Source organism: Sphaerodactylus townsendi, linkage group LG04 (assembly GCF_021028975.2).
Source record: "Sphaerodactylus townsendi isolate TG3544 linkage group LG04, MPM_Stown_v2.3, whole genome shotgun sequence".
NCBI lineage: Eukaryota > Metazoa > Chordata > Lepidosauria > Squamata > Sphaerodactylidae > Sphaerodactylus > Sphaerodactylus townsendi.
In genome coordinates this window covers 139543765-139564999 of record NC_059428.1, presented here as the reverse complement: position 1 = coordinate 139564999, position 21235 = coordinate 139543765, and the positions used below count along the sequence as shown (strand labels likewise).

The 21235-nt window shown below is 49.2% G+C and overlaps 1 protein-coding gene across 3 annotated transcripts; it reads left to right on the top strand.

Annotated features, from left to right (window-relative positions):
- The first annotated feature begins 2545 nt into the window (after positions 1–2545).
- Positions 2546–19585, top strand: BFAR (bifunctional apoptosis regulator). Of its 3 annotated transcripts, none has more exons than XM_048494283.1 (9): positions 2546–2684; positions 6305–6354; positions 6559–6883; positions 8444–8645; positions 9796–9965; positions 12244–12388; positions 14812–14982; positions 16727–16929; positions 18457–19585. In XM_048494283.1, the coding sequence occupies exons 3-9, from the start codon at positions 6618–6620 to the stop codon at positions 18647–18649; spliced, it is 1350 nt and encodes a 449-aa protein (XP_048350240.1). In that variant the 5' UTR covers positions 2546–2684; positions 6305–6354; positions 6559–6617; the 3' UTR covers positions 18650–19585. The 3 variants fall into 3 exon arrangements, with proteins under 3 accessions (XP_048350240.1, XP_048350242.1, XP_048350241.1); XM_048494284.1 differs by having other exon boundaries at positions 2646–2724; XM_048494285.1 differs by lacking the exon at positions 14812–14982.
- The last annotated feature ends 1650 nt before the right edge of the window (positions 19586–21235 follow it).

Below are 21235 nucleotides of genomic sequence, written 5' to 3'. Positions count from 1 at the left end.
GAAGATGGGACCAACAAACAACCCCTGGCAAACAGTCAGATCTTCCTCCAACTCCAGCCTGGAAAGTTCCCAGAGATTTCGGGGTGGGGTGGTGGTGTCATCTTTCAGAATGAAATGACCAGTGAAAATGCACTGTTTTATTATTTTATGAATATCAATCTCTGCTTTTCTATGGATGAACAGTTTAGTTTTTGTTCTGTAAACATCTTCATTTTTGCTATGAATGTAAATGTAAAATTTTCTGATCTGCTTGCTGAAATGCTTAAGGGCAGAAAATATTAACTGCTTTGCTTGATTTACTGTTAGCCATGTGCCAGCCATTCATAAAATGTAGCTTTAAAAGAATGTAAACCATAGTTTTGTTTGGTAACTTGGAACAGCTCCCAGAAAGTATGCCTTTGGATAAGTAGCAGGCATCTCCTCCCTTAGGAAAAAATGAAGATTTTTCTACACTCTTCTTTCAATAGATGTTAGGAAATGAATATAATACACTTTAGATGGGATACCTTAAAGACTAATGACAAGTTTTAAAGTGTTTCCCTGGTCAAATAGGTGCCCTGGTTTTCGGCACATTGGGCCCCTGCTATAAAGAGTTCAAACAAAGCCCTGTTAACATAACAAACACTGTTGCAAAGCTGATGCTAGATATATCAGGAAAGCCAGTGCGCAAGATTCACACTCAAGGCTACGTTGAGTAACTGACAGATATCCTATCGTCCCCTGCATTCCTGTTATAATAACGCCAATGTGCTTTGATCAGTAATTGAAGGCTGAGAACTAGATATTGTTATGCCAAAATATCCACCAGACTCCGGAATAAACAGGTCAGCATTTGGGGACGTCATACCATCTTGGCCTGACCTGGCCCTCATTTTAATATAAAATCTCCTCCCAGAGAAGGTACCCAGGTGTGTCTTTTGGATCCTGGATGGGAGGTTCACATGTATTAATATGTACAAGGAGGGTCGTTTCTGACCTCACTGATATTATCATGATGACTCTGCAAACGGTATAAGGTTTGAAGGTCTGTTGAATATTTTGCTTCTGCCTCAATGAAAATTGGTGCTGTAGACATATATTTCACTCTACCTCTCGCCTCTTCAGTTCAGGGCTCCGGAGAACATCTGGTGTAAACCCTAGACACATCAGTGGGGCCTGGTAAGGGTCTTGTTTAGGAAGCAGAGAATGCTTAGTGGAATCTAACACTGTCCCCTATGGTATCCCCCTTCCAAAGCATCCATTTTCTCCAGTGGACCTGATCTCTGCAGCCCAGTTGGAATTCCAGGAGGACTCCAGCCCCCAAACTGGTGATTAGTAATCCTAGGAAGAAGTTTCAGACCATGGTTCTTGGCAGACTTTCCTGTGCATGGAATTGGTGAGTGCTGCTGTTAGTTAGGAAGCACAAAACAGACATGGTCTCTCCTCATATTGACTGACACACCAAAGACAGCCATTTCCCTTACTTCTCTTTCAGTGTGAATGAGTAAGGAGATGACTTACTGAGGGGTTGCCACCTTCCAGATAGCACCTGGAGATCTCCCAGAACTGCAGCAGATCCCTAAATGACAAAAAACAGTTGCCCTGAAAAAAGGTTGCTTCCGAAGGCGGACTGTACGGCATCACATCCATCACGGAGCTCCCCGGGCGCTACCGAAGGGTTGGCAACTTCTAGATGGTGACTAGTGAGCTCCAAGAATTGCAGCTGATCCACAAACTTATAAACCACGCATTTGATTATTTAAAATGTTTATTCCTCTTCTGAAGTAGATAGCTACCTTGGAAGATGGACTGCATCGCATTGCACGCTGCTGAGGGTCCCTCCCTAGCTCCATCCACAAATCTGCAGGGGTTTCTGAACCTAGAGCTGTCATTCAAACCATCTTTCCCCAAACTGCCCAAGCAGAGCCCTCCGTTCTTTGGGGGAGAACCTTTTGGAAATCCCTGGCCCAAAATTAGTCGCTATTTTGGACTGTCCTGCATGTACTGTATTAATTGCTTTTAATGTATTAATTATTATTTTAACCTGTAGTAATGTTTTAATTCTCAAAATAAATATCAATCCATCCATCATAATAGCATTTTATTTACCAGTTTTAGTACTCCCCTATGCCTATTCTCTTTTTAAAGTTTTGAATAGCTCTTTTACTAGTTTTAAAGCTTTTGTTCACTTTTAATATTGATGCTTTTATCCGATTGTATTATGTTTCCAATTTTTCATTGCGAGCGGATTCTTTTAGATATGTTTATAATTTTAAAAGAGTTCATCTTTTCGTTATATTTGTCTTCTGTGACCATAATAAAGACTGATTGATTGGAGTTGGAAACTCTACTTCACCCCCAGGAATTTTCGACCTAGAGCTGGCAACTGGGCTCGGTAGGGACCTTGTTGGTTATTTGGGGGGGTTAATTTCAGGGTCTTTTTAAGCGGCTTCTGGTTTGTTTTGCTCTGGAGACCTGAAGTTGCCGCTCTATCCCTCCAACCTCTATGGCTCCTCCAGGCTCCATCACTCAGAACCGGAAATGTGCCGCTCGCCCTCTCCGTGGAGCCTCCGGGTCTCTATAATCGCGTGCGGAAGTGTGAAGATGAGTGGTGTCAGTGGTGGTTAATGCGCACGCGCTAGCGGAAGTGGGTGTCGCCGGGGCGCAACGGAGGGGACGGAGATGTTGTCGCCGCTGGTTCCCGGGTCAGGATCTACGAAGCGACCGAAGGGAGGGGAATTGAGGGTGTGGGCACAGGATGTCCGGATGGGACGGGGGGGGGGGGGGGGGTAGGCAAAAAAAAAAACCTGCAGGTAGAAATGTAGCTCCTCAGGGAGGGAAAACCGGGGGCTGGTGGAGGCCGGAGCGCTTTCCTCCTTAAGGGTGGGGAGGGGCTACGACTGCTATAAGGGGTGTCTGGCTACTGGGCACGGGTGTCAGCCTGGTTCAGAAGAGGTGCTGAACACGTGAAGCACTTCACCTCACCCAGCATCCCGTGTCAGTCTGCTCTGACTCAGAGGGCGCCTTCCACGTGTTAGGCCAGAGGCGGTGGAGGAGTGATTCCTGCAGGGAGTGGCTGGCCTTGGTGGAGTGCGAGAAGGCTGGGACTGTGCATTTCATACATCAATAATCTACTTAAATTCTACCCCTTTGAACTGTGCTCTTCCCCTTTGAACTGAGCTGGACGAGGAATGTGTTACAATGGCTTGACAGTGACTATCCGAGTTGAAGATACTTTTAGAAGATAGCCAGATTGGCAAGCTACAATAGAGCTGGATTTGAACCCAGTAGCACCTTAGGCACCAACACAATTTGGGTAGCGGGGCGGGATGGTAATGAGTTTTTGAGCTCAAAGCTCCCTTCATCAGGTCTCTGACTCTCAAAAGTTCATCCCCCAAAGCTCTTGTTGCTCTCCAATGTGTTCCTTGACTCCTGTCCAGCCATCTTGCTGAAAAGGCTTTTAAAAATTATTGTTCCGGGTTTTGTTGTAATTCAGTTTTTTAAAATTCCAAACACACAGAGATGTTTGCAGGCCAGATATGCTTAAGGCCCCAGCTCTCTCCTGGGGCCTTAAGTCCTGCTCTTCTGAATCATACTAAGGGTCTGCCTAGGCATCTGCCCTCGCCAGTCCCTGGCACCTGGAATTCAGAGGTATACTGCCCCTAAACAAGGAGGCTACGACACCTGGACTATACGCACAGCAGTGCATTTTACTTTGGACTTACTTGGTAGCCACAGGCCCCTTCCGCACATGCAGAATAATGCACATTCAATCCACTTTCACAACTGTTTGCAAGTGTATTTTGCTGTTCCGCGCAGTAAAATCCAGCTGCAAAGTGCATTGAAAGTGGATTGAATGTGCATTATTCTGCATGTGTGAAAGGGGCCACAGCTAGGCCATGAACAACTGTAAGTGACCAGAGAGTTTTCTGGGACAGGGCCTGCTGTAATACATCCCATCATATTTTGTTTAAAAAAGAGAAATTGTCCACTGAAGGAGTACCCTTATGCTGGAGAAGTTATACTCTGGAATGCAGGCCCCTTTTGTGGGGACTTCTGAGAATTCTCCCATTCAATGACATGTGTGGATTGTCCATACCCTCTGGATAGATCAGAAACGTATTAAAGGTAGAGCTGGCAAGCTCAGGGTCATTTCTGACCCATGAGGTGATGTCATTATTACAACGTGTGCTGTAGGCCAAGGGTCAGCAACCTTTTACCCAAAGAGCCATTTGGCCCCTTTTTCCACGGAAAAGAAAACACTTGGAGCCGCAAATACTTTTTGACATTTAAAATGAAGAAAACACTGTGTGTGTGTGTGCATATTTAGCTTTATGCTTTGTATAAACAATTATAGTGTGTTGCTTATGAAATCCATGAAGTGCTACAGATCCTCTAGAATCAGCTAAACTGCGCGCGCAGGGCGGAGGCGGTGGGGAAGGCAGCACGAGGAAGGCGGAGGCGGGTGAGGGGGACCTCTTCCCGCTCGCTGCGCTGCTGCAGGGATGACTTGGTGGGAAGGGCCACCAGGAGATCCATAAGCATCAGTCCTCAAACAATCTCTCTTGGACCCAAGGGCGTCATTCAAACCCCATTCCATGTTTTTATTTTGTGTGCTGAAATATGTTTTAATGGGCCAATACATGGCATGGCGTCCTCTCCCATTTCCCCCCTATATTTTCAATAGGAAATCTTGTCATTTCTTTTAATATATCCCTGCTCTTTGCAAACTTCCTAGGGGTTTTAGTGTCAGAAAAATCATGCTGAATCAGATGCCCCTTTTGCCTGATTTCTGCAAAGTCTCTGTGATGCTTGTGGACTATGACTTAGCCAGCCATGCCACTGGGCAGCATTTATGCAGTGCGTCACTACTGGAGCATAAAACACACCTTTTTATTATTATTGTATTGCAATGCACAATTCTACTAAATATGCTGCATGGCACCTTTCTCAACTCCCAGGGTCTTGTTACTGTTCCCTGCAAGCTAGTCTTGTACCCAGGACCCTCTGTGCAGAGTGGGCAATCTGTGTCAGATTCCTGAATAGACAAGTCAAGGGTAGAAAGCACTGGGGAAGGGGCTTGAATTACTACCGAGTACGTTCTTTTTCCTAATTCAAACAACAAATCTCACCTTACATCTTCTCCTTACATCTGTTTCTGTCTTTTTATTCCCGCTGGAGGGATACAGATACCGACTTTTGCTGCTGCTAAAGGAGCAGAGATCCGGGTTGCAGCCAGTAGGCGCTCCGGCTTCCATCGAGAAATGAGGGCTTGAAAGAGCCCGCTGTAGCCTGGCGCGCACATTTTTCCTTTTTTCAGCTCTGCACTAAGCCACAAGCCTGCCTTAGGGCATCTCCCGCCCTCCTGAACGGGCTCTCAGCTCCTCGGGAAGGATTTCATTCATCCTTTGGGGCTCAAGAAAGGCGAGAAAAGCTTGCAGAGAGAAATGGTGTGTTACAGAAGTGACATCTAAGCCGCAGCTTTGGACCCTACGGCACTGAGGGAGAGAAAGCGGCATTTCTTGCGCGTTTCGAATGTTGGGCTTGTTTTGAAATTGTGCCCGCGTCACCCGCCCCACTCACTGACTGCTTTCCAAACCGAGAGGCGTTGGAACTTCTGTCTCAAGTATATCTAGTAATTCCCCACCCCCAAAACCCAAACCCCTCTCGCCACCTGAAAATGTTCTCCCCTAGGACCTCTTCCCGCTCGCTGCGCTGCTGCAGGGACGACTTGGTGGAAAGGGCAGCCAGGAGATCTGTGATCATCAGCTGAAGCCGTGGGTGCGGAGCAGGGGGGGGGGGAGGCAGCGGAGCCGCAGTGCAAGAATGAAAGAGCCTCAGATGGCTCGGGAGCCGCGGGTTGCCGACCCCTGCTGCAAGTAAACTTATGGGGTGGTTTGCCATTGGCTCCCCATCTGCAGTTTATCCCCAGCAAACTGGGTACTAATTTTACCGACCTAAATCAACCTTGAGGTGGCTACCTGAAACTGAACTCAAGTCATGAGCAGAGTTTTGATATCAGTTTACTTGTGTGCATAAAACTTTCTGGGAGAAGGAATAAAACTTTGAGCAAACACATGGAACATTCTAGGACTTTTCCTTTTTACGGTAGAGATTAGAATCTGCTCCTGTGGGCAGAGACAAACTGTTCTAGTTTCCTTGTTTTTACTTAATTACGTTATTGCCCTGTTTGGATCTGCTTTTCCCTTATTGAAGAGCACTGAGGTTTTTGCCAGCTTGCAGAGAAATATTATTTGTCCCCTCTTCGTGTTTCTGTGGGGTCTTTTGGTTCTTGTGTTGTAAATGGCTTTTCTCTCCTCTTTAGACTGCATTTTCTTCAGGCCAGAAATGTGTGCGATTCTGACTCAACTGCAGGTATGTAAAGAGGTTGGTTGGAAAATAGTGCATTGATTGTCCTCCCCTTCTCAAGTGAAAACGTCAGCATTCTGGAATGTTTGGGAATTCTCCTACCACAACGGTTGGAGGCAGGAACCAGGCTGCTCCTTTCAGTCTTCACCTGGAGAGGGGTCTGTCCTGTCTTGCGTCACCTCTGATTTACCTTTCTCTGTTGTTTTCCAGAATTGGTAACGTGCCACATGATCTAAGAGGTCTTTGCCAGGGCTGCTGCAAGACACAATATGGAGGAAGGGGTAGAATTGCCGTGCGAAACGGAGAAGCTGGACATGACAGCATCCATTGCTCCCACGTTCAGCCGGCAGATCTCCATGAGCGAATTCTCTTGCCACTGCTGTTATGACATTCTGGTCAACCCGACCACCTTGAACTGCGGGCACAGTTTCTGCAGGCACTGCCTCGCCTTGTGGTGGGCCTCCTCCAAGAAGAACGAGTGCCCGGAATGCCGGGAGAAGTGGGAAGGGTTCCCCAAGGTCAACATCCTCCTCAGGTGATTGCATGGGTACGACGTGTAGTCTTCTGCTGTTTTAAGATGCTTGGCCCTGCTTATTTGTTAAGAATGTCTAGCTTGCTTTCCCCGCCAGACTATTCAAAGGTGAGCTCCCTAACCTTGCTGGCTGTTGGAATTTCTGTCTTCTCAGTTTTATTCTGTTGTTTAGGCACTTTAAACGCCTTTGCCTTCCCCAGTATCTCTATTGAAGTGCTACATATTTCTTACTTGGACTTGAAGGGGCACCTGAGTCAGCCATACTGTCTGTGCTGATTTTAGTGGGTTGAGAACTCTATAAATGAATGATAGTTCCAGAGGGAAACTGCGTTGTTTGGCAGCAGCATCAAGTCTACTGGCGCCTTAAATGAAGGGATCTTTGACTCTTGAAAGTTCACATCCCCAAAAATCTTGTTGGTCTCTAAGTTAGCCGAAGGTCATATTTGTATTCTCTTCCCCACAAGAGTACACATGAAGCATGGTGTAGTGGTTAAGAGCAGGTGGATTCTAATCTGGAGAACTGGGTTTGATTCCCCACTCCTCCACCAGAGCGGCAGAGGCTTATCTGAGGAACCAGATGTGTTTCCGCACTCCTGCATTCCTGCTGGGTGACCTTGGGCTAGTCACAGCTCTCTCTGAACTCTCTCAGCCCCACCTGCCTCACAACGGGTCTGTTGTGGGGAGAGGAAGGGAAAGGAGCTCGTAAGCCACCTTGAGTCCCCTTTCAAGGGAGAAAGGTGGGGTGTAAATCCACACTCTTCTTCTTCTGAGTCAGACCCTTGGTCCTTCAAGATCAGTATTGTCTACTCAGATTCGCAGCTTCTCTCCAAAGTCTCTGGCACTGATGTCTCTCACATCCCTGGTCACCTAGCCCAGGCTAGCCAAACCTCAGAAACTAAGCAGGGTTTACTCTGGTTAGTACCCTGTTTCTCCGAAAATAAGACATCCCCTGAGAATAAGACGTAGTAGAGGTTTTGTTGAAGTGCTAAATATAAAACATCCCCCGAAAATAAGACGTAGCAAAGTTTTTGTTTGGAAGCATGCCCGTCGAACAGAACACCAGAGCATGCAGCTGTGGAGTGGAAAAATAAGACATCCCCTGAAAATAAGACATAGCGCAATCTTTGGGAGCAAAAATTAATATAAGACGCTGTCTTCTTTTCAGAGTAACACGGTATTTAGATGAAATGGCAAACTGCTGAGTTCATCCCGTTCCTTGGAAATCCTTTGGGGTTGCCATGAGTCAGTTGAGACTTGATGGCTCCTTTTTAGCCTCTTCTTCCAAGGAACCCCATGGCACAGAAGGCTCCTCCTCTCTGACGGAATCATAGAGTCAGTGTTGGGAGGGGGCTGTACAGACCTGCTTAATGCAGGATCAGCCTAGAGCATCCCTGACCATTTCCTGAGGACTGCCAGAGAGGAGGAAACCACCAAATAAGCTTCCTGGCAGTTTGAACCAAGGGGTCCCCGTTTGTGCTGTCCAGCAGAGATGGCCGGTCTTCTGTCCGTGGCTGTTGAGAACCTCTCGAATGACATCTTGCTGAGCTGCTCTTCCCGTTGCAGGGATGCCATCGAGAAGCTGTTCCCAGACGCCTCTGAGCAGCGGAAAGACGACATCCGGCAGAACAGTGACGTCTCCCGCAGCCTTGCGGCGTTTCAGAAGTACGGGAACGGCCAGGCATCCTCGGCACCAAACGCGGGAAGGGTTAATCCTCGAGGAGGGGGTTTTTTCTCCGGAGTCCTGACGGCTCTAACTTGCGTGGCGGTACGTTTCCCCTTTCGAACAGCGCCCAGCTGGCTGTCGGGCCAGGAGTTGAGTGGCTGGTTTAGCCGTCAAAAATATGACAGGCTTCCCAGGGCTGTGGACCTGTCGCAGGGAAGGCAGACCCAGGCCTGACCCAGTTTGTGCCCACCTGCCAGCCTTTCTTCTTTCCATTAGCTGGTGTATGTCTGCCCCCTCTCCCCCAAGATGAAGGGAAGGTCTTCCCAGGCGTCGTCCCCCATGCCTGTCCTTCACACGGGCCGTTTGCACTGGGAGATATGTGAGCCAGATTGCTACATGGGTGGGGGAACCTGGGCCATGTGCTTCTGTGCCTTTGGTGCCAAGGCGTTTTTCCTGGCTTCCCCTGGGCAAAAGCTTTCAGCCTGAAATGTATTATTATTATAATTATTATTTATTACATTTAGTATACTGCCCACCCCACAAAGGGCTCTGGGCGGTGTACAGTAAAATTAAACAAGCAATACCGAGCAAACCTATAAACAGCAAATCCAAAAATTAAAATTAAATACATTAAAATCCAATAACAGCATTATAACCCAATTGTAGATGGCGTCCGGGAACTCCAACCCACCCACCCCTCCTCTGGGAGGGGCCGGCAATTTGCCAGTAGATGGTACGTAGAGGCTTTAGTGAGGGGGTGACGGGTCAGCGGCCAGCCCCCCCCCTCCCCCCACCCCACAAGGCCCAGTGGAACAGCTCAGTTTTTGTCCATGACTTGAGGAAGTTGCATACTTTGGGCCCCTGGAGAATGTGAATCTTGGCCTGGGGTCTCCTGTGCTTTGGCCACTCTGCAGTTGTAGTAACCCTCTCCTGTTATCCCTACGGTATGTTTGCAACTTTGGAGCTCACTCCCCATGAACATTCATCTGTTTTCCAGTCAGTGTCTTTCATCAGCAGGAGAAGACTTTGGTTACATCTGGCGTAACCCCCAATCATGGTTACTGGCTGCCCTTCTAGTGTTGTTTATGTACTTTTAATTGCAGCATTTTATCATTTTAGCTGTATTTGTAATTGTTTGAATGGTTTTTACGTTGCTTTGTGGACCGCGATTGACTGGAAAAGAGGCATGAACATGTTGAAAACGAATAAAGACATTCAATCCCCTTTGGGGGCTCTGTTGGCTGCTGTGCAGGTGGTCTTGCTCGGCTATCACTGGAGCAGCAGAGAGCTGGAGGATGACCTCCTGGTCCACAAGCCGGTGGTCAGGTGGGGAGCCGAAGAGGTGATCCACTGGCTCGGGCAGCTGGGACCTTGGGCTGCCCTCTACAAGGAGCGGTTTCTGCTGGAGAGAGTGAACGGCAGGTGAGGGAGGCCCTGCGGGAGGCTGGAGCCACTGTGAAGAGGTGGCGCCTCGCTTGCGGAAGGGTTTGTGACCCTCGAGTGATGCGAACATGGGGGCAAAAATGTTTGTGTTGAAAGTAAGTTTCCATGAATAGCTCTCCTAACCTGGATAGCTTTAAAAGGGGCTTGGACAGATTTATGGAGGAGAAGTTGATTTATGGCTACCAATCTTGATCCTCTTTGATCTGAGATTGCAAATGCCTTAACAGACCAGGTGATCGGGAGCAACAGCCACAGAAGGCCATTGCTTTCACATCCTGCCTGTGAGCTCCCAAAGGCACCTGGTGGGCCACTGTGAGTAGCAGAGAGCTGGACTAGATGGACTCTGGTCTGATCCAGCTGGCTTGTTCTTATGTTCTTATGTTAGCAACAGGTCCCTACTTGTCACCTTATGAGGAACATTCTGAACTTTTAGAACATGGTTGGAACTCAGCTGGTGCCTTTGGTTGGATGGGGGGAATTGGCTATTCCTGAAAGTGTAATGGTTGCTGCTGTACCCTTTTCGACATAAAGAACCAAGGAGAGGTGTGAATTAATTCACCACACCTTCCTGGGTCGTCTTCATGTTGAATGCTCCGCGGGGTCCTAGTGCCTACTCCCCCCTCTTTCCGATTCTCTGGGAGCGTTTTAAAACCTTCTTGAAGGGCCGCTTCCGTCGAAACTATTATTGTCTGTCCTGGGAAACAGAGCACTTTGATAAAATAGCGTTTGTATTGATCCAGATGTCTCTTATTCAGATTCCTCGTTTTGTAAAGTTGCGCCCACGGGAAAGACAATGGTGGCCACAACTTTACAGAAAGGGAAGTCTGGATAAGAGGCACCTGGAACAAAAAACGCTATTTTTTCAAAGTGCTCTGTTTCCCAGGACAGACAATAATAGTTTCGACGGAAGTGGCCCTTCAAGAAGGATTTAAAACACTCCCAGAGAATCGGGCTGCTTTACAGTAGAGTAGAGTAAGCTGTTATTGGCATAATGACAGAAAAAAGAAAAATATATATATGAATAGATATTTTATAGACAGACAGACATGATGACTGTCTTATTTCCAAAAGAAAATCTGCAGCCATCACTGGTTGCAGAAAATCTGCAACCCCTCTGCAACCAGAGGGGTCTGGGTTATCTAACAGCCTAAATCAGGGGTCTTCAAACAGTGGCCCTCCAGATGTTCATGGACTACAAGTTCATGGACTACAGTTCATGGACTACAACAGCATGGCCAAGTGGCAGGGCTGATGGGAATTGTAGTCCATGAACATCTGGAGGGCCATTGTTTGAAGACCCCTGGTCTAAATAAATCAGGGAGATCAGTTTGGAATAAGGGGGTCAGGTTCCCAAACTTGGATCTACTTCCCTTAAATCTAGAGAACAAAGCAATAATTGATGAGCCAAGGATTCTGCTTGTCCAGTGTTACAAGGGCACCATCAGACTTTTCTATATTGTTGAATCTGCCTAATAAAAAAGCAGAAGGCACAACATTAAACCGAGCGAGCATTAAGGCTCTCCTTTGAACAGCGTTAACTAAGCAGAGTAAAGTATGGGCCACATGACCCTGTTCAAATGGGATTGGGAAATGCACAGGTGAGCAGGTTTTCATGGCTGCTGAAAACTCCCTATCCTGTAATTGACCTTTTAGTCTTTTACCCTGTTTCCCCGAATATAAGACATCCCCGGAAAATAAGACGTAGTAGAGGTTTTGCTGAAGTGCGAAATATAAGGCATCCCCCAAAAGTAGGACGTAGCAAAGTTTTTGTTTGGAAGCATGCCTGACGAACAGAATACAGAAATATAAGACATCCCCTGAAAATAAGACATAGCGCATCTTTGGGAGCAAAAATTAATATAAGACATTGTCTTATATTCGGGGAAACATGGTAGAAGCCTCTGAATAGGACAAGGAACATAGTGAATCCAGTGAAAGTCCATTAGAGTCAATTTTCTTTTCGATCGGAGAGAACCAGGGGTTGGCTTGCGTATTGGATAGCAGCAGGTGAACCAGGGAACTGTTACCTGTGAAATGATAGATACGTAGTCAGAACTTAAAGCCAAGCATTTAATTCCAAGGAGCTTCGGCCACAACTTTACAGTGTGGGCGCACGGTGTTCCGACTTCCGCCAGAGCACATGTAGCCACACTTAGTTCTTTTCTCTGAGCAGAGTATAAGCTGTTCCTGGTTCATGTGCTGCTCAAAGCTGGGTGGGGAGACATCTGTTCTGTAACAGGAGCTGTTGATGTTCTAGGCTTCTCTTGACGCTGACAGACGAAGATTTTGCCAAGGCTCCTTACCACATAGAGAACAGCAGCCACAGAAAAGCCATCTTGGTGGAACTGGACCGGGTGAAGATGCTGGGCGTTAAGCCGCCACAGAACCTTTGGGAGTACAAGGTAAGCTACCTGTGCATGCTACAGCTTCTCGTTTGGAGGGGGGTGGCGGGCTGCCTCTTCCATCAGATCCATGGGGAGAGGGGGCCTTGACTCCCCCCCCCCCTTTCCTCCTTATGGTCTCAGCAGAAGAAATAATGGAGTTTCATGTCAGAAGGACCCAACACTTTCCGAAAGTCACGGGTGTCCAATCAGGCGTGGGAGGTGGGATGGGATTAAGTTTCCTTTCCCAATCTAAGATAGCTCCACGCAGCCGCTCCTTGGGAAGTGTGATATACCTGGTGGCACCTGCACACACCTGTTATGTTTCCTGCTGTGCAAATAGCAGCTCTCCAGGGTCTTCAGGTTGGGGAAACGGCCCACAAAGGCCTGACATGCCCACGCCCTGGCAGTGGCCCTTTAAAAGGAGCATCAGTCCCCTGGCATGGAATCTTCAGCATGTTGTTGGGCTAAGCCTTTGGTCTGCCCTCCCCCCCCTTGGCAGTGCCCCCCTCCTTTCTGTTGCTAACAGAACTTTCTCCATGAGCACCCCTGCTTGTAGGCCACTGAGCCTTTGGGATCTAATTTAATATTGGCAGTCCAGTTTCATATCGGCTGATTCCTTCCTCACTCCCCACATTTGAGTTTGAAGGTGAAGTTAAAGTTGCTTGTAGTGCTTCAAGGAGGCCAGGCCTAGGCCATTTTTGGAGAGCCCCAGGTGTGCAGGTAGAACTTCACGTCCCCCTCCCACCGGGTAGCCCAGCCTTCTGAAGATGTTTCTTTCTGAGCAGGTGGCGCCCACGGGCCAGACCTGTTTGCCTTTCTCATTCTGCCATTCATAGTAATACCCCCAAACCTGCTCCTCAGGGGGAAAAAGGCAAAGAGCCTGTTTCTCAACATGCTAGATCAGTGGTGGCAAACCTTTGGCACTCCAGATGTTATGGACTACAATTCCCATCAGCTCCTGCCAGCATGGCCAATTGGTTCGCCACCATGGTTCTAGATTCATATGACTCATACTTCGTGTGGGTCCTGCAGTGGACGACCATGTTGTCCCATGAAGGGGCCAGCATAATTCATGGGAAATCAATGAGTCGATAGAATCATACTGTTGGAAGAGGACATAGAGGCCATCTAGTCCAAGGTCCTGCAGGATCAGCCTAGAGCCGTGGTGCCGAACCTATGGCACTCCAGATGTTCCTGCACTATGATTCCCATCAGCCCTGCCACTTGACCATGCTGGCAGGAGCTGATGGGAATTGTAGTCCATGAACGTCTGGAGTGCCATAGGTTCGCCACCACTGGCCTAGAGCATCCCTGACAAGGGTTTGTGCCTTCCTTGGCAGCAATTCCACCGTTGCACAACTCCTACTGTAAGATGGTTTCCCCTAACATCCAGTTGGAACCTTTCTGGCCATAACTTAACCCCATTCTTGTCTGTCCTCTGCTGCCAACAGGAACAGCCAGCGTGATGTAGTGGTTAAGAGCATGTGGATTCTAATCTGGAGAACCGGGTTTGATTCCTCCACCTGAGTGGTGGAGGCTTATCTGGTGAACCAGATGTGTTTCCGCACTCCTGCATTCCTGCTGGGGGACCTTGGGCTAGTCCCAGTTCTCTCAGAACTCTCTCAGCCCCACCTACCTCACAAGGTGTCTGTTGTGGGGAGAGGAAAGGAAAGGAGCTTGTAAGCCACCTTGAGTCTTCTTACAGGAGAGAAAAGGTGAGGTATAAATCCAAACTACTGCTCCTCTTCTCCCTGCCCTCCTCTAAGTAACAGCCTTCCAAATACTTCAAGAAAGCAGTCCCCCGTCAACCTCCGCTTTTCAGACTGAACATCCCCAAGTCCCTGAGCCTTTCCTCAAAGGTCTCCAGGCCCCCGACTATCCTCCTTGCTGCCCTCTGGATGGTGTGGCGCTTTCTTTCACCCTAAGCCCACTGCCAGAAGTGTGGGTTTTGCTCGTTCCATAAGAACATAAGAACTAGCCTGCTGGATCAGACCAGAGTCCATCTAGTCAGCATTCTGCTACTCGCAGTGGCCCACCAGGTGCCTTTGGGAGCTCACGTGCAGGATGTGAAAGCAGTGGCCTGCTGCTGCAGCTGCTCCTGAGCACCTGGTCTGCTAAGGCATTTGCAATCTCAGATCAAAGAGGATCAAGATTGGTAGCCATAGATCGACTTCTCCTCCATAAATCTGTCCAAGCCCTTTTTAAAGCTATCCAGGTTAGTGGCCATCACCACCTCCTGTGGCAGCATATTCCAAACACCAATCACATGTTGTGTGAAGAAGTGTTTCCTTTTATTAGTCCTAATTCTTCCCCCCAGCATTTTCAATGAATGCCCCCTGGTTCCAAGGCAGGCTCTTGTTCTCACCAGCTGCCCCAAAGAGGCTTGACTATTCTCTCCCCATGTGGTGTGTTTCACTGAGCCCCCTGTAATGGCCTTTCAGGCGGTGCACCCGGGCAAGTCCCTCTTCCTGCTCTACGCCTTGAAGAGTTCCCCGAGGCTCACTCTGCTGTACCTGTACCTGTTTGACTACACAGACCTCTTCCTCCCTTTCATCCACACCATCTGCCCAAAGCAGGAAGAGGAGCTGGAAGACATTCTGGCAAAATTGCTGGTAAGGCTTCTGAACCAATCTGAGGGCCGGCCTAGAGGCGGAAGTAAGCGCGGGAGGGTGCTTGGAACAAACGGAATTCTCTTTGTGTTTGAGCAGCAGGCACAGGACCACGGGAGGCTGGGAAGCACTGCAACATTTCCCCCCAAAAGGGGGACAATCTTTAAACGTTGCCCGCCACCTTCCAACTGTTGTCTCTTTTGCAGATGAGGGCAAAGGTTTCCAGTCTTTCTGGGTTAGCGTTTAAGGGTGCCCTTTTAAAAAAAAGACATTAACTGGCATTGATGTTGTTTTGGAGAGCCAACGAGGTGTCATGCTTAAGGTGCTGGACTAAGAGGTTGGAATCACGTGTTCAAATCTCTTCTCTGCCATGGATGAAGAAGAGCGAAGAAGAGTTTGGATTTCCCCCCCACTTTTTCTCTCCTGCAAGGAGACTCAAGGTGGCTTACAAGCTCCTTTCCTCTCCCCACAACAGACACCTTGTGAGGTTGGTGGGGCTGAGAGAGTACTGAGAGAACTGGGACTGGCCCAAGGTCACCCAGCAGGAATGCAGGAGTGTGGAAACATATCCGGTTCACCAGATAAGCCTCTGCCACCCCGGTGGAGAAGTGGGGAATCAAACCCGATTCTCCAGATTAGAATCCACCCGCTCTTAACCACTGCACCATGCTGGATTACCTTGGGACAGTCACACTCGCTCAGCTTGGCTAGTGTTTGCTTGGGAGGCCTCTGGGAAATAGCAGGGATGTGAAGCAGAAGCAGGCAATGGCAGACCACCTCCAAACTCTCTTGCCCTTATGGGGTCACCATAAGTCAGCCGTGACTTGATGGCAACCCCCTTCCCCCCATTTTGAGGCGTTGAAATGCATGATGTGAATGGCTGTAATTGAACTTGGTCAAACAAGCAACTTCTATGTGGTGGAAAGGGCTGTCTAGTTGCAGCCAACTCTTTGGTGACCCCAGAGATTTGCATCTCCTGCCTCTGCTTAGTGACCCTGGACCTTGTGGGTGGTCTCCCATCCAAGTACTAACCAGGGGCTGGCCCTGCTTCCAGATCTGACAAGATTGGGCTAGCTTGGGCCATCCAGTCAGTGCCCTGCAGAGAGTGCCTTATTGACTGTGGGAACAGAAACAGGATTCCTGGGGAGAGCGCACCACAGACTCTGTGAGGCAGCTGCGTGTGACCTCTCCTGTCTGGCAGGCAGCTGCTGGCGTTTCTTTTCTAGTGCCACCTGTGTGTCATGAGTTTCATGGCCTATTTAGGTACACTGGGGATGAAGGCACCAGGAATAAATTGGGCTTGTTTGGAGAATAAATCAGCTACCATCCAAATTGCAGTTCTGCCATGACTGGCAGGCAAGTCAGTGCTAAAATCCATTGATATAACTTTCCAAGGTTGGCTGGGGGCTGGGATTGGCTGCGGAAGCCTTTGGGGCTTCCCAGGATTCCGTTTTGCCATTGCGCAAATAGAACAGCCCTTCACATAAGCGTCTATATCCTTGCACATGGTACGCCGCCAAGATTGGCATCTGAGAAGGTTCAAAGTTTTAACCAAACCAAAGTATCCTGCTGCCACCTCGATTGTTCATGGAGGCAGAGCAGTTTCCTGGCGGACTGGAGGGAAGTTTCTCGATTGCTGGGGAGGAAAGGGCTGGTGGGACTGGTTGACCCCTAGATCACAACTGGGCAAGTTATGGGACGTTTCTGTGCTGGGCTTTGTCCTTTGTGAGGAATTCTGTCTCTGTAGGACCTGAAGGAGCCGGCGTGGAAACAGTGGCGGGAATTCCTGGTCAAGTACTCCTGCCTGCCCTACCAGCTGATAGCCGAGTTCGCCTGGGACTGGCTGGAGGTGCATTACTGGACGTCCCGCTTCATCATCGTCAACGCCATGCTGCTCTCCGTCCTGGAGCTCTTCTCCTTTTGGAGACTGTGGTCCAGAAGGGAACTGAAGTAAGTCCTGTGCCGCCTGCTCTGCAGCCAGGGTCTCGATCCTGCTCAGTGGTTGTCACCCGCCTTGAGCCCTTTGGGATAGGTCAGGATAAAAATATGAAAAATTTAAAAAACAAATAGTGTCCAGAGGGAGCAGGAACGCTGAAGGGGGTGGGGGGAGGCGTGGCCTTGAATGAGGGCATTGTCCCTCAGAGCATCCCCTTCCCTTCTGTACTTGAGCAAAATTATTTCATCTGAAAGTGGTTTCGCCTGGGCTTTCTGGAGCCATCATGACGGGACAATAGCGGAGGCCGTGGCAGATGGTGGCTCCTGAGCCCAGGGCAGACACTTGAGCCCGGCCCTGGGCCCCAAGAGTTGCTTCTCGGCCCGCCCTCACAGCCTGGCACCATGTTCCAAGGCCAAGAGCTCAAAGCACAGTCCCACGGGCACTTTCCCCATCTCTGTCTGCCGAAGTCTGAGAGCTTACCCGTAAGTCTCCCCCCTCCCACCCCCAATTGGCTACCTGGAGGATATCTGTTGACCAGAGAATTGTTCTTAGCCAGCTTGGTGTTAAGAGCAGGTGCACTCTAATCTGGAGAACCGGGTTTGATTCCCCGCTCTGTCACTTGAGCTGTGGAGGCTTATCTGGGGAACCAGATTATCTTGTGCACTCTAACACATGCCAGCTGGGTGACCTTGAGGTACTCGCAGTTCTTCGGAGCTTGTAGGCCACCGTGAGTCTCCTTACAGGAGAGAAAGGTGGGGTATAAATCCAAACTCTTCTTCTTAGCAGCCTGCGGCTCACCTGCCGGGCACACTGAAAGTTCACTTCCTGCCATCTTCAGTTTTAAAAAGCTCTGGAGCTAAGTCTGGTGCCCCCAGGTGGGCCTAACCAAGACTGGGCCAGAAGTCCTGGGGCTCTGAAGACACCTTGGGGGGGGGGGGGGTTTGTCGGCATCTTTGATGTTGGACAGCATGTCAAACGCGCTTCAAGCGGGCCTCGAAGCGGCTGGTTTGCTCTTCACCGTCGGCCTGGTTTTGGCACCGCAGCTGTATTCGTTTGTCAAAGGAAACATCGTGAGCCAAGTGGACTCCTAAGAACCTGCTCTTCTTTTTCAGGGGCCTTTTTGCTTAAAGGGAGCATCTTCCCTGCATGTAGCACTTCTTCTCCTCGCTTCAGGTCCAGCAGCACCACAGAGACCAGCAAGATTTCCAGAGCAGAAGCTTTTGAGAAGCTTCCTCATCAGAGGAAATCACCCCGGAAATCGTGCTGGTCTCTTCTGTGCTGCCGAACTCAAACCGAGCTATTCTACTGCAGACCAACGCGGCTACTCTCCTAAGCCACTTTCTTCCCTGCCTGCTAAGCTTCATCTTCGTCCCGTCCTTTTGCAAAGGTCCTCTTCTGGGGAAGTTTGGCATTCCTCCACAAAGGACCCAGCTCGGGCCACCGGGTGAACACCGCAGTTGGAATGGGGAGGGTGGAACAGTCCACAGAGGAATCGGGCATCCGTCCTGTGCAAATGTCCCTTCTGTGCTCTCTCTCTCCAGGACGATCCCCCACCGGATGTGGAGCCACTTCTGGAAGGTGTCCACGCAGGGACTTCTGGTGGCCATTCTGTGGCCTCTGATGCCCCAGTTTGTGTGCAACTGCCTCTTTTACTGGGCCTTGTACTTCAACCCCATCATAAACATTGACCTGGTGGTCAAAGAGATCCGCCGCCTGGAAACGCAGGTGCTTTGATGGGACCTCCCGGGCTCCTCCCGGGGCGGCGCCACGTCGTGAGCCGTCCCGAAGGCTGATGGGGCGGCAGGCGACTCGTTCTTTCGACGGTGATAAAACCTGCCACGACTTCCTCCTTTTTGCTCTGACCTCCTCTTGGGAGGAAGTCTCCCTCTTTTCTTGTCAGTGTGGTAGAAACAACCAGGGCATTTGGGGGGGGGTGTAATTTTTCCCAGGGAGGCCAGCTTGCCTTGTTGATGGGGTATCCCTCGGGTCTGCAACCTGCGGCTTTCCAGAGGTTCATGGACTACAATGCCCATCAGCCCCTGCCAGCATGGCCAGTTGCCATGCTGTCAAGGGCTGATGGGAATTGTAGTCCATGAACATCTGGAGAGCCGCACGTTGCAGACTCCTGGGCTATCCAAAGCACAGCTGTGTGTGTTTGATTTTTTTTCAGTCTCTGGAAAGGTAGGTATGGGAATCTGGGCAAAAACCAAAGTGGCCAAGTCTTTTCTCAGTTCTGTGTGCTGAAAAATGCTTGTGTATCTCGTTCCGGCCTTTGTAGACATAAAAGGATGGTTACCACCTGAAAGGGCACTGAAAAAAATATTTCAATCCTGATTTGGGGCCTCTTTCTCCCCCTTCCATTTTTATGAATCGAAGCAGCAATGTGATGTTTCTGTTGCCATATTAATTTTCTACGTCCACTTCCAATTACAATCCCTTCTTTTAAACCAAAAAATGGTACCCTGCATGCAAATAATCAGCTGTGAAGTAGTGGCTTTGTCTCTCCGGTGCCACACCTGTTTTGTTTAAATGTCATCCAGACCTCACGTAGCTTTCTTTTAAATGCTTGTTCCCTGAGAACGGAGCTAGATTGTGCATTTGTATTAATATGATCTTCCGATTTGCATATGAACCTTTTGGAGAATTAAACAAGGTTGTTTCTTTTTCTAACATTTCTGTCCGTAAACTTTCAGTTCGTAGGGGCAGGCGTAAAATGGGCACTTCGACGTGGTTCGTGCTGCTTCTGTGTATTCTGTTGTGGCTTCCCTTGGGCTGACAGCCTTCGTAGCCCCTCAAGTTCCCCATGGATCGTGTGCCGTAATGGGCTGAAAACACCTCATGACAAAAGTTTACTTGGGGACAGATCACATTTCACAAGTCTGGCTCTGAAGAAGAGCTACCCATGAACACCTGTTGCTATGAGTGTAGGGAGGCCTTAGATTGAAGTGAGAGGCATCAGGGCTGGTTGGGAGGGGCAAGTGCCACGCAAGAGGGTAAAGGGCTGGGGGGCTGCCTGCTAAACAGGACCCCCCTCTAGGGGCGGAGCTACAAGGAGGCTGGGGGATGTGCGTTGCACCGAGCATGTGCGGGGGGGGGGGGGGGCAAAAATTTCAGGTTTGTTTTTTGTAGTTTTTAGTGTTTTTCAGTTTTTGGCCTGCAGGGGGCACAGTTTTTAAGCTAGCAACACCAAAAAACGGAGTTTTGGGGGGACTCTCCTGATGATACCACCCAAGTTAGGTGAAGTTTGGTTCAGGGGGTCCAAAGTTATGAACTCCCAAAGGCAGTGCCCCCATCCCCCATTGTTTCCAATGGGAGCTAATTGTAGATGGGGCTACCCTTTTAAGGGTCCATAACTTTGGACCCCCTGGACCAAACTTCACCAAACCTGGGTGGTATCATCAGGATAGTCTCCTAAAGATAACCTAACATTTTGATGCTGCTAGCCTAAAAACTGTGCCCCCTGCAGGCCGAAAACTGAAAAAACACTAAAAAATACAAAAAACACAAACAAACATGGGGAGGCAAAACTCAGATTTTGCACCAGGCTTCATTTTCCTTACCTATGCCTCTGCCTCCCTCCCCCAGAAAGGAGTGTGGGTGGTGAAACAATGCAAGCAAGGCTAAGTGGAAGAAGTACTTGAGGCTCAGGTTGCTAAAGACCTTAAAACAAACATTGAAGGAGAAGAGGAAGAATTTGGATTAATATCCCCCCTTTCTCGTTTGTAAGGAGACTTACAGGGGCTTACAATCTTCTTTCTCTTCCCCTCTCACAACAAACACCCTGTGAGGTGGGTGGGGGTGAGAGAACTGTGACTAGCCCAAGGTCACCCAGCTGACATGTGTTGGAGTGCACAAGCTGATCTGGTTCAAGCGGCAGAGCAGGGAGTCAAAGAGCACACCTGCTCTTAACCACCACACTACTCTGGCTCTAGGCACGTTTCTTGAAAGCAGACAGGGAGGCGGTTGGGCTGCTGGATGGCAAAGGAGCAGAAGAGCACAGCAGGGAGAATGCAGAGAAGCTGAATCGGTGTTTTTCATCAATTTCTGCTGTGGAAAATGTGGGGTGTGCACACCCTGTGAAGGAAGACCCGAGTCCAGCTGTGGCAATGGGAGATGAAGTTCGAGGACTGCCAGGCAAACTGGTGATGAATGTGCACCTGGCGTCTCAATGGCCCATGCTCCAGGACTCTCCAGGACCTGAAACGGGCAGCTGTTAAGCTGCTTACCTGTATACCTGAAATGTCTCTAAAATCCCCAGAAGATTGAAAAGTAGCAAACGTCACCTTAATTAACAAACTGGGGCAGATCCAGGGAACTATA